Source organism: Durio zibethinus, chromosome 1 (assembly GCF_047325235.1).
Source record: "Durio zibethinus cultivar Kanyao isolate XHJ-2024 chromosome 1, ASM4732523v1, whole genome shotgun sequence".
Taxonomy (NCBI): domain Eukaryota; kingdom Viridiplantae; phylum Streptophyta; class Magnoliopsida; order Malvales; family Malvaceae; genus Durio; species Durio zibethinus.
The window spans coordinates 12,167,191-12,180,377 of NC_143162.1; the positions used below are offsets into that span (position 1 = coordinate 12,167,191).

General features: G+C 28.9%; 1 protein-coding gene across 1 annotated transcript; it reads left to right on the top strand.

Annotated features, from left to right (window-relative positions):
- The first annotated feature begins 2,430 nt into the window (after window positions 1-2,430).
- Window positions 2,431-4,356, top strand: LOC111312142 (protein BYPASS1-LIKE-like). The gene is made up of 2 exons (XM_022912175.2): window positions 2,431-2,539; window positions 2,695-4,356. The coding sequence occupies exons 1-2, from the start codon at window positions 2,482-2,484 to the stop codon at window positions 3,906-3,908; spliced, it is 1,272 nt and encodes a 423-aa protein (XP_022767910.2). The 5' UTR covers window positions 2,431-2,481; the 3' UTR covers window positions 3,909-4,356.
- The last annotated feature ends 8,831 nt before the right edge of the window (window positions 4,357-13,187 follow it).

Here is a 13,187-nt window from a genome sequence, read left to right on the forward strand (position 1 = left end):
CATATTATGAATTGCTTGGTAAAATATTCAACACAACAATTGCAATCGAAAAACTTCAACAATTATCCATTAAAGATCCATTATCTCCCACTGAAGAAAGATGCTTGGAAGAAGAATTTTTATATGGTACTATGTATGTTGATTTAGGTAACAACAATTTAGAAGATTTTAAAGGGTTAAAAAGGTAAAATGCATAATATTTATTCAATTCCTAGTGAGCGTTGATTTAGCAAAGTGAATAAAATGGATAAGATAGATTTATTTTTGGAAAGTGGGCTACTACATTAAGTGTAAAAGAAGAAGCTGTTAAATCAAAAGCTGAGAGATACAATCATCTCCTATTAGTGGAAGTACTACTTTTGATTTTAGATATGATCCTTATTTTACAAGTATATGCATAGGCCTTTTTGAAAAAAATGAAAGGTGTTTCTTTGTGTTTATATAATAAAGCAATTAAAATATTCACATAAGTAGAATGGAGACAAATTTTTGTTGAAATGTCCTATGTGAAGCAAAAAGATTTGGTGGATAGTCTTGCTTAGACTCTATTTTCTTTTTAACTTTTCAATAATTGATTTCTATTTTTATGTTATGTAATAATATTCTAACATTTAAATGTGGAATGTACAAAGTATATGATGATATTTTATGATTATATTATGGAATTTATGGTTGTTGAATGACTGATAAATATTTTTTTTACTTTGTTATAGTAACTAAAATTGTTATAGCAAATATAATGCATTAATAGAACATTGATATTCGTCATTTTTATAGGTAATTACAATGAGTATTAACTCTAGTTCAGAAAAGTTTGTCCAATTTAGATGATGAAATGGGGCAATTTATACTTATAAATTTTATTTGAGTATTACAAGGCCAATTTGCATAAAATGCAATGTAGGACTTCTATATTAAGTGGAAAGGCATATGTTATAGAGATTTTATAGGGAAACCCTATGATATGTTATGAAATGTTTCGTATGAAAAAATATGTATTTTTAAATTTTTGTGATAGGTTAAAAGTGGAACATCTTTTACAAAATGAAAAATTAGTTTCTGTGAAAAAAGTAGTTGCAATGTTTTTATATATAATAAGTCAAAATAAGACACAAAGAGTTATAGCTTATCGATTTCAACATTCAATTGAAACCGTTTTTACATGGTTTGAAAAATAGTTAATTAGGAACTAAAATTATTTGTCCTACAAATCAAGGTGAGGTTCAACTAGAAATTGCTAGATATCCTAAATGGTTCCCATATTTCAATGTATGCTATATATATAATACTATTTTTATATTTTTTTATCTTTTTTTGAATTTTTTATGTAGAATAACATAATTTATATGTCTATTTATTTTTATTAATTAAGGATTGTATTGGAGCTATTAATGGCACTAAAATATCTATTTGGGCTCCCGCATTGAAGCAAGTATCATTTCAAAATAAAAAGCAAAATATATCATAGAATGTAATGGTAGCTTGCTTTCATGACATGTTTTTTACATTTGTGTGTGCTGGATGGGAGGGAATTGCTTATGACATAAAAGTTTTTGTTAATGCGATGCTAAGTAATTCAATTGCATAAAATTCTTTTCCAATGCTGAGTGTTAATGTGTTTTAATTAATATAATTATTTCTAAGAACTACTTAATTGGTTAATGTTGTTTATGTAATTTTCATATTTCATATGATATTGTAGGTAAATATTATGTAATGGATGCTGGATATCCAAACATACCTAGATTTTGAACGCCATTTCGTAGACAAAGATATCATGCATGAGACATTATAAGTAGGCATCAACCAAGGGCAAAGGAATAATTATTTAATATGAGGCATTCTTCTGTTCGTAATGTGATTAAACGAAGTATCGTAGTGCAGAAAAGAAAAAGATCTGTCATATTAAGGGATATGCCTTACTATCCTTTTAGAAAACAATATCATATACCAAAAGCATATTGTATTATACATAATTTCATTATATTGAAAGCCAAAAAAAATGAATTGTTTGAAGAGGGTGAAAAAAAAACATGCAGAAATTTGATAACACAAAAACAACTTTTACAATTTCGAACAATGAACAAATTATATTTAATATGTCACAAGTATCTGAAAAGGTTTAAGTTAGAGAAGAGATTGTTACATTTTTATGGAATAGTTATAAGCAAAATTGAGATTTCAAAAATTATAACAATTAAGAGGTGATGTTACTTGTCCAATATTAAAATAAAATTTTATTTTTTTATTAACATTATGAATTGATTTTTATTTTTATTTTTTATTTATTTTATTAGAATTTGCTTTTATTATTTAATTATATTTTTTAAAAGATGCAATTTACTTAATTATTATTTTTATATTTTTATTTTAAAAATAAACATACCAATCACATTTTTATAATTTTTATTTTTGAAGACAAATTTCACTTTGTGTAATAAACATGCGCATTAAAATTCAAAAAATTGAAAAAAAAAAAAAATGAAAACGAAAAATATTTTGAATAATAGCAGCCTTAAGTCTCCTTTCGTTTCATCAGGTATTCTCGGTTTCTTTATCATCTCATTTCTCCCGAATTGTCTCTCCTAAATATTCGATCCGATTAAAATTAAATTCAAATTTGATAGTATTTTTTAATAATCAAATATTAATTATTATTGTTCGATGTGAAAATGCCTGCGACGGATTATCAAGGAAGTTCGGCACCGTCGACAAGTATCGGGCGTTCGTTTTTATCCCTGTGGGATCAGGTACATGCGATGGAATCGCCGAACGATGGATCGGCCTCGCAAGAAGTGGAGCTGGAGTCGTTTCAAAGGCAAGTAGCTGACCGATTTCACGATTTATCTTCTGTTCCTTCTGATGAATTGCTTTCTCTTCCATGGGTTCGGAAACTGCTTGACGTTTTCCTTTGTTGTCAAGAGGAATTTCGGATCATCCTTTTTAACAATAAAGCTCATGTGATGAAACCTCCCATGGACCGTTTGATTGCCGATTTTTACGAGCGTACTGTTAAGGCGCTTGATGTTTGTAACGCGATTCGTGACGGAATTGAACAGATCAGGCAATGGCAGAAGCTTCTAGAAATCGTGCTTTGCGCTTTGGGTGATCGTAATGTTAATAATAATACGAATAATAATGATAACAATAATTGTTATCAGAGAGCCCTAGGAGAAGGGCAATTTCGTCGTGCGAAAAAGGCCTTGATAGATTTAGCAATTGGGATGCTTGATGAGAAAGATTCCGGTCAAGCTTTGGCTCATAGGAATCGTTCCTTTGGAAGAAACAGTAATAGCAACAGTCACTTCAAGGATCATCACCATCGTTCTTTAGGGCATTTCAGGTCGTTGTCTTGGAGCGTTTCGAGGTCTTGGTCTGCTGCTAGACAGCTCCAGGCAATTGGGAACAACTTGGCTATGCCACGAGGGAATGAGGTTGTGGCTACCAATGGACTTGCAATGCCTGTTTACACAATGGGTTGTGTTTTGTTGTTTGTAATGTGGGCTTTGGTGGCTGCAATTCCATGCCAGGATCGTGGTTTGCAAGTTCATGTTTATGTGCCAAGGCAGTTGTCATGGGCGGCTCCAATACTTTCGTTGCACGAGAGGATTATGGAGGAGTCAAAGAAGAGGGATAGGAAAAATGCTTGTGGGTTGTTGAGGGAGATTTATCAGATGGAGAAGTGTTCGCGGTTGTTGGGTGAACTTGCTGATTATGTGGAGTTTCCGTTGAGTGAGGAGAAGGAAGGGGAGGTTAGGCAGAGAGTGAAGGAATTGGGGCAGGTTTATGATGTAATGAAGGAAGGTTTAGAGCCGCTGGAGAGGCAGGTTAGGGAGGTGTTTCATAGGATTGTTCGTAGCCGAACTGAAGGGCTTGACTCTTTGGGAAGGGGAGACAATTCTGAATAAAATGTCTTTTTGGGTTGCGATGATTCAAATTGTAAATGTCAAATGTGCAACTTGCAAATGTGTTTTGATTTTGGCTTTGAGGGAACTCGACAATCATGAAGAAGGAGAAAAAATGTGAAGAATGATCTGAGGCATGCGACACGAAAATAAGAAAGGGTAAGGTGGAAAAACAAAAAAGATTTTCTTGTATTTATCACCATATATCAGTGTAAAGGAAGTAGGATAGGGAGTTTTACCTTCCGTCTTGTTGCTGATGTCCAGCTTTGTGTTGTTTTTATATAATCTGGTTTCTGAGTAAATTTGCATCTTGGTTCTAGTTGATTTTGTGTTCAAAGTTTGTCTTCTTGTCGCTGGTATATACGTTTTGTGCGTCTTTGTTAATATTCTGCATTTTAGATGCAATAATAAGATGAATAATAGTGAATAAGAGAGCTCATTTTGTTGCTAAGTTTTATGGACAAAATTGTTACCAACGGATGGAATGCAAATATTTTGTATGATGGTTTCTTGGATGAAGAAAATATCTTTTTGCTCTGTTGGGCTTTGTAACTAGAATACTCCTTGACTGGTCCAAGGAAATCTGATCTGTACCAGCAAATGTCTAGTACTGGGTAGCGGAGAACACCAATAGATTTGTTATTGCTTTTATTTCCTTTTCGGTTGTTCAACAAGTGTTTGCAAGCATCTGTATAAATAATTTCATTCTCATTGATTGATGTCTTTGTCCTTGGGATTTTATGAAAGATTTTTGTCACTTGCTTTTTTCAAAGAAAAACTTTGCCAACCTGTTATATCATGCAAATCATACCAAGAAGCTCTGTGCTTTACCCTGCCCTCGTCTTTTGTGCTTCAAAAAACTGTCTGTTGATTCCCAGCTTGCTGTGAGAGGGAAGATAATGAAGATATTAAGATAATTGATCTCCTTTAAAATTCTTATTCTTGTGCAATTGAGCTGAGCATGGATTCTGAATTGGACCTTTGCTGGAATGCCCCACTGTTGTGGATCTCTTAAGCGTATTAATTTTCTCTACCTGCATTATGCTAGCGAAGAAAGCATTGAAGGGTTAAGAGATTTGGATTGACATCAAGGCTGTGCGCATTAGATGAAGTGTTGTTCCTTTTTATTTTTTAATATTAAGGATTAATTATGCAACTGTTATGTGTTCAATATGATTGCTTCAGTGTAAGCTTCCTGTGTCCCCTATACCACAGTTTCTTGCCGCATATTTAAGCGTAGCAATCTCTCCCTCTTTGCAAGCAGATTTTTATTGTTCTTGCTGGTATTGCAAAATGCAGCTAGGTTCTATCATCTCCTGTTTAATAGAAATGTGGCAATGACCAGCTTCAAAGAAGCGACTGATGAATTTCTGGATGTGGATTATAGAGGTATGTATAGATGTTGAAGCCACTTTTAAGCACAGCGACAAATGCAACATGTCAGAATTCATACACGGGGTTGTTTAATTCACTAGCAAACGAGCACATTTGATTTATTGGACCAAACTTTTCCCATGAAAATAAATAAAAAATTCTCTTTAGTTGGACTCTAATGCACTTCAATATGTAAATGTTTTCTAGCTAACAGCCACAAACTCTTCTCAGCTTATAAATCGAACTGCTGTGGTTTGTTTATGGTCAGTTTATGTAGAGATCCGTACTCAATTTTTGAGATGCTTATTTTTATTTGAAGATCTCATGTTTTGTCTTACAAAATGTGCTTTAAAAGTTTGATTTAAGTCTCAATTTGTTTAACATTTCGATATGAGATTAGGATGATACAAATTCCTTTCATTAAAGTTTAATATTCTTCTTAAGTCAGCATAAAGCATATATAAAATCACAAAAGTGTACACATAAAACTAAAATTAGACCAGACGTTGAGAATTTAGAAATGATTCTCATAGTATAGTATTTAGCGCTCTTAAAATTCTAAAGGTGACTTTCAAAATGCAATACTTAACTCTCATTTGATTGATAATCGCTCGAATATTATTTATAGATTTGTACCCAACTTGTAAAATATTGTTTATTTTGATTTTAAAATTTTAAAATTTTATCTTATAAAAAGTGTTTTATAAATTTAGAATTAAATTTTAATTTATATATTATAATAAATTTTTAGAACATCCCGACGTGTAATTGAAATGTCATGGTTTATACATTTTTAGAAGAGCTTGTAATTCCATTTGTGTATTTTTTGATGATAAATGTTACTATTGTTATTATTGTTAACTCGGAGCATTTAGCTGTACTCGCTTATGGCTGCTAATTAATGTGAATAGGCAAGTCGATTGTATGGTTCAGACATCAATTCCCCATATTCTCTCTCATGACAACCTCTATCACTATTATTGAAGGAAACCTCAGGGACTTGCTTCACTGCCCCATTTCTTGATAGATGCTGCAGTGGCATGGCTGGTTGAATATAACAACTCCAGACTCAGGAGGAAGCGAATTTAACCCTTTGCTACCTACCAAAAGGATTGGAGAGGCTGTCACAACAGTCGGTCGTTACAACACCTCAATGGCTGTCATAAACTCCCAACTTTAATTACTACAAGCTTCTGCTTTTTGTTTATTGGGTGGCAATTTAAGTGAGCTTATTTATGTGCACTCTCAAGAATATCTGTAGTAGCCAAGTCAGCTATTTTAAGTCATTATGCATTTCATCTGAAAATGACTGGCTATAAAGTGACATGGGAAAAACCCACTTATCCCCCATATGCTTTTGAAGTTTTTACAAGTTGACAAAGATTATTAAACAGAAATGTCTCATTGCATTAATCAAATTCATTTCTTTGAATTTATTACTGTATCTGCTCCATTTACTAGTGCAGATTGTCTCACTTAATTGCATTAGACTACATGAAGCATTAGTATGTCCTAAAATCTTACCTACTTTTAGCTCTGCAACCTAACTGCTTCGTTGAAGCTTTTGTAGAATTAAAGCGAAGTGTTGTCTGACTGAAATTATTTAATCACCCAATATTTTAGAACTGGGTTTCAGTTTTTGGATCTTTAAAACCCTTCTATTAGGAAAAAAAAATTGTTCTGCTCTATGTTTAGCCTTTTAAGCGTTGACACTCAAAAGACGCTTTAAAGCACTGAGATTAATGTTACCGGAGGGGCCTCAAATTGGGGCCATTTCTAATTAGATAATTTTGCTAATAATAATAAAAATGTCCGGCTTTCTTTTCAATTGATCTAACACATAGCATTCCTACTGGCTGGCAGCTTACTGCAAAATACAAAAAATGTGCTGCGACTGAAACTTATCAATCTACTGTGCTTTCACGCTCGAAAGGTAATTGTCATACTATATATATATATATATTCTTAGACCATCATTAGAGACGGATCCAAAATTTTTTTTAGTGGAGACAAATTTATATATATTTATTTAAATTTCTTTTAATGCAAAGATAATGTTTTTTAAATATAAAATGAACTTTTTAATAAAAGAATTTAAAATATTTTTTATAATATCAAATATATAAAAAATTTAAATAAAAATTAACACAAATATAACAAAAACTTATAATATTAAATATATCAAATATTTAAATATCAAATAAACACAAACACATAATATTATTATTTCTCAAATGAAAATAGCATTATATAATTGAGTTGAATAGTTTTCACAGGTAGAAAATGTAAGATTTTCCTTTTCATTGTCAATATTAAAATATATATATCTTTATTAGATTTCGAATATTTTCTTTAAAATTTACTTTCTCTTATTAATGATATTTGTCTTTAATTAATTTAAATCAAATACTAATTTTATTTCTCTATATTTATAAGACATAAGATAAGATATGAAAATGCAAAATAAGACCAACAACATGATTCTTTTATATATATTTTAACTTTTTGAATAATTTAAAAATTGATGTTAGTTTTTTTTTCTAAATTTTTTGATTTTGTTAAATTACATCTCTACAACTTTGTTAGAATATATCTCTACAACGTTATTTTACATCAAATATATATTATTAAAAATTCTAAATATTATTAAATAAATACCTTATCACATAATCAATATATAAGAAAAACAACCAGAGAAGAAAGTACTTTGATATGTTAAAAATGAATTTTTATATTATGAGTATTTTGTTATAGTTTTATTTTAGCCATTATCTATATTTTACTATACAAGATTATTTTAGCTTTAATTGCATTTTTTTCTTTTATACAAATATTTTATCACTTTATGCTTGACTTGGACATTTTAACAATAATATTTCACATAAGCTAAAAAATGAAGTCTGCAAAATGAAAAAAAAAGGAGAATAAGAGGCGAAAGAGAGTAAAGTAATACTAAGTTGTAACTTAAATTAACCTAGAGTGAGACTTATATAAAATAATTATTTATAAGCCAAAATTTATTAAGATTTATATATAATACTTCATTTTCTTTTGAAATGAGTCAAATTTTTTTATTAAAGTATGTCTATACTTTATAATATTTTTAAATCCCTTCCCTTTATATTTTTTTCTCTTTCAATTTAATAGCGACAACATGTAAACAAATTAAAACTTTTGTCTAATATCATAATATGCTTAAAAAGGGTTTTAGGATTTTAATGGGGGCAATTGCTCCCACTAACCCTAGTGTAAATTTGTCCTTACCTATTATTAGACGTAACCTGAAAAGTTACCACCAATCTTTTTTATCAAAGTACGATTGATCATATAGTTAAATCTGTTTCACTTTAAAGAGAAGTTTCAAGCTTGACTTAGATATATTTAAAATATAGATTATAGTCTACGAAATCAGAACTGGATCCGAGAGTGCGGTTACGTGTGAGGGATGTTATAATACTTTCACAACACCTATTCAAATGATAGTACTAGCTAAATTTAGTGTTATCCAAAGCTTTAAAAAATATTTGTATTTTACTGAATAATTTAATTATTGGGAACTACTTAATTGACTCCAATATTTTGAAAATAAATTAAAAGAATCCCTTCACCTCAAGAGTATACAAAAAAAAACTATTTCTCTTGTAAAAGCTCTATTGTTGGATTATTTAATATGTGTCTTATCAAAATTCATGAATTTCATAAAAATTTAATTTCAAGGAAAAATTCAGATTTCAACTCCTTCCTTAGAAATGTTTAAATAGGAAAATTGATATGTCAACTTTTTCCCAAAAAAAATCTTTGAAAAATATTTAAACAAGAAAATTGATATTTCAACTTTTCTTCTTATTTTTTTGAAAAATACTTAAATAAGAAAATTGATATTTCAACTTTTCCTCTTATTTTTGAAAAAATCTAAATAGAAAAATTGATACTTCAACTTTTTCTTTTATTTTAAAAATGGTTTTGTTTCAAGAGAAAATTGATATTTCAATTTTTTTCTTGAATTCTTAGAAAATTTTATTCTAAGGAAAAATTAATATTTTAGCTTTTTCCTTAAATTTTTTCTTTGAAATTTTCTTGAAAAAAAATAGTATTTTAACTTTTTCTTTAAAGTTTTATTCAATTTAAGGAAAAATTGGTATTCCAACTTTTTCCTCAAATTTATAAAAAAAGTAATAAATTTTAAGGAAAAATTGATAATTCAACTTTTTTCTAAATCTTTTGAAATTTGTTTTTACAGGAAAGATTGACATTTCAACTATTGCCTCACAACTTTTGAAATTATTCTAAAGGAAAATTTGATATTTCAACTATTCCCTTTAATTTTAAAAAATATTTTTATATAAGGAAAGCTTTTTTATTTAAGAAAAAATTAATATTTTAACTTTTTCCTTAGATTTTTTAAATTGATATTTTTTATTTAAGGAAAAATTGATATTTCAACTTTTTCCTCAATTTTTTTAAAAATTTATCTTTAGGAAAAATTAATATTCTAACTTTCTTCTATTTTCAAATTTTCTTATTTAAAGATATTTTAACTTTCCTAAAAAAAAAAAATCTTTGAAGAGAAAAACTTATTCTAAATTAAATTAAATAATTAAATGAATAAATAATAATTTAACAAATAAGGGAAAAAAGAAAATAAATAAATATAGAAAATAATAAATAAATGAAAAAAATATATACCTTGGCACAGCTCTACTTGCTTCGCTTGGGATGGGTGGCTGTAGGCATAGAGGAGTGGCTCGAATGATCGGCTAGGCTATATGATCAGCTTGGCTTGAGCTTTCAATAGAAAACAAAGGGTTACTAGGTTGTGCGGCAAGGGTCAGGTCTTCAAACGGGGCGATGCACGGATCCTAGGTAAGTTAAAGTCAAAACGGCATTATTTTTGTGGTAGTATAAAAAGTTCAAAATTTGCTTTTTTCCTTAGAACCTCGTTTTTCCTTCTTTTCTTACCTCTCACTTATGTTTCTTTTTCTAAGAAGAAGCTAGACAAGAAATTGGGAAATGTCATCACTTTTCAAAAATTTCATTAGAAACTTCAAAGGTTGCAGAAAAATCTAGAAAATTATGAAAAATTCACCAAAAATCACTAGTTTGGATGCCTTAGCTTTTGGAATTCTCAAAACCATAAACTATAACCAATCAAATCCTCAAAACCCCAAACTTCCAAAAAATAATTTTCTACCAAAAACTCCTTTTTATCTAAAAAATTTTTGTTGCTTTAATTGTTGCTCTTTTGCTCTTCTTCTAATTACTCTTTCTTTGCTGTGTGTTCCTATTGTGTGTATTGGAGGTTTATTTATAAGTGGGAATTTAAGTTTGACTAGCATTTCAAATGAGGATGGACTCTTCAAAAAAACAATTTATTTTTTCATCGGATTAAAACCTGAATTTTATCCCTTTTTAAAATCCCAAATTTAAACAATAAGTTATCACTTAAGGATAAACTCAATCCTCAAATTTCATACTCGATCATCACCCTTTTTTGCCAAACGATTACCATCCATTGATTTTTTTTAATCATCTATTTTCTTTTTCATTTTTTTACAATCAAATAATAAGATAAATTAAGCCAAAAAAATAAAAAAAAATAACAAATAAAATAATGATAAACAAAGATAAATAATAAAAAAAATATTTAAGCAGATAACGTAAAAGAAAGAAAAAATGATAAATAAGATAAATATGTATATATACATAGATAAATGCAATAAAAATCAAAATATAAAAGTAAATAAAATAAAAAATAAGAAAACTTGATAATTGGGCTTGGATTCATTCAGGCTCCATCAAATCGGGCTTAATTGATTTGGGCGGGTTAGGCCAATTGGTTTGGGTCGGGACCAAATAGGGTGGCTACAATTACCATTCTTTGTAGATTTCTTGTACAACAGGAATGCACAAAAACATAGACAACCTGTTATGTTTGGGTCCAAAATATTCACTTTTTTTTTTCTCTTTTTTTGTTTTTTGTTTTTGTTTGACAAGCACCTTAAAAATAGAGACATACAACTTTAAAAATAAGGGCTTTTCCATAATAGAGGCACATAAAAATAAGGGCTTCTCCATAATAAAGGCACACAACTTTAAAAATAAAGGCTTCTCAATAATAGAGGCACACAACTTTTAAAAATAAAGATAACACTTGAAGGTTTTGATGATTATGCCCGGAGGTCATATAGATCATATCAGAAAAAAATTAAAAGATTATGCCTAGAAGTCTTAGAAATCATTCTTAATATTGAAAAATGATCATTTGAACATAGGTTCCATAACTTTAAAAGTTTGAAAAATATTTCTTGAACATGACTGGTTTTCTTAAAATATCCTTTTTAAAGGATTAATGCTTATCTCAGAGGTTTCTTTTCAAACGAGAATTTGAAGTTCCTTCACTGGAAAGTCTTCATATTTATCTTTTCCATACTAGATCTTGCAATATCTTTGTTTCCTAGATTCATGCACTAGATTTTCCTAAATGCAATGCATGTGATGCAAATGTCAATTAATGTATTTTCAATTGTGGTACATAAGTTCTCAAGACTCTTTCCCTTGGATCTCAAACTTTTCAAGCTTTGAGCAATACAAACAAGACCGACTTAGTTCTTAATCACTTTTTGGATTCAATGTTAGTACCCATTTCTTCTTTTTAGAGAAATCTTTTTTTTTTCCCAATACCAAACCTTAAATGTTTCATCTTTGCCCTTATCACTTTCAACATTTTCAAAGTAATTTATGAATCTTTCATGCTATTATTCATTTATCAATCATTATTTTAGTTGTAAAATGTAAAATACAATCACACATTTTTTCTATTGTAAGGTTAAAAGGCATGGATTGAGAATGTGATATAAACATTAGAAAGACAAGAATAAGGAATGAGATTTCTTATTTGAAAGGAATGATGGAACAATTTTGGCTTTGAACAATAGAAAGGAAAAAATTACGTAGATGGATTATTAAGATAAAAATGCCCTAAAATGAATAATCAAATAATCATGATAACACATTTTAAATTCTTTTTGAAAACTCAACCACTTGATACACTTAACAACTCAGAACTCGTTGAAACATGCTAGCCTTTATGCTGGCAAATTCCTAAATTATGCTATATCCTCCTTATCTAAGTCATTTTTTCAGGTTTTCAACTTAGATGAACGCCCTTTTAACTCAAATCGCACTTTCAAGTTTTCGACTTGAGTCTTTTTTTATTTTTTTTCATTTTTTTTCTTTAAGCAAAATATTTTTTTCATAGCATCAATATTTATGGGATTAGGCAAATCATCTCTGTAGACACCCAATTTGGTCCGGGCTCGGATCAATTAGGCTTGGTCCAAATAGGTAGGCCCATTTTATTTTATATTTTATATTTTTATTTAAATTTTATATTTTATATTTTATATTTTATTTATTTATTTTATCTTAGGTATTTATTATTTATTTATTTATTATTACTATTTATTAATATATATTTATTATTATTTATCTATTTATATATTATAATTTATTTATTTTTATTTTTATTTATCTGTTAATATTTTTATTTATTTAATTATTTTTTTTAATTATCTATTAATATTTTTTATTTTGATTTTATCTTCTTTTTCTTTTTATTTGGCTGAGATTTGAATGAAGTTTGGATAATCCTACCGTGAATTTGGGATTCAATCAAAGTCCATATTGGATTCAATGATTGAATCCCAATCCAAAGAGGAGTTGGGATTGATCAGAAACTCTTCTGATCAATCCCTATAAATAGATTCACGAATCAAAAGACCAGAACACAAAAAAAAGACAGACATAAAGAAGAAACAGAAGCTAAGAAAGGGTTTTTGAGCGTTAGAATAGCTCTAGAAATTGGTAGGAATTTTTTAGAATTTTTGGTGAATTTTTTTTTGGAAATTT

Bases quoted from the DNA above. Each gene is read 5' to 3' on its own strand.
- LOC111312142 (XM_022912175.2), top strand. From the start codon at position 2,482: ATGAAAACGAAAAATATTTTGAATAATAGCAGCCTTAAGTCTCCTTTC. The intron at 2,540-2,694 runs GTATTCTCGGTT...CGGATTATCAAG, and splicing joins GTCTCCTTTCGTTTCATCAG to GAAGTTCGGCACCGTCGACA.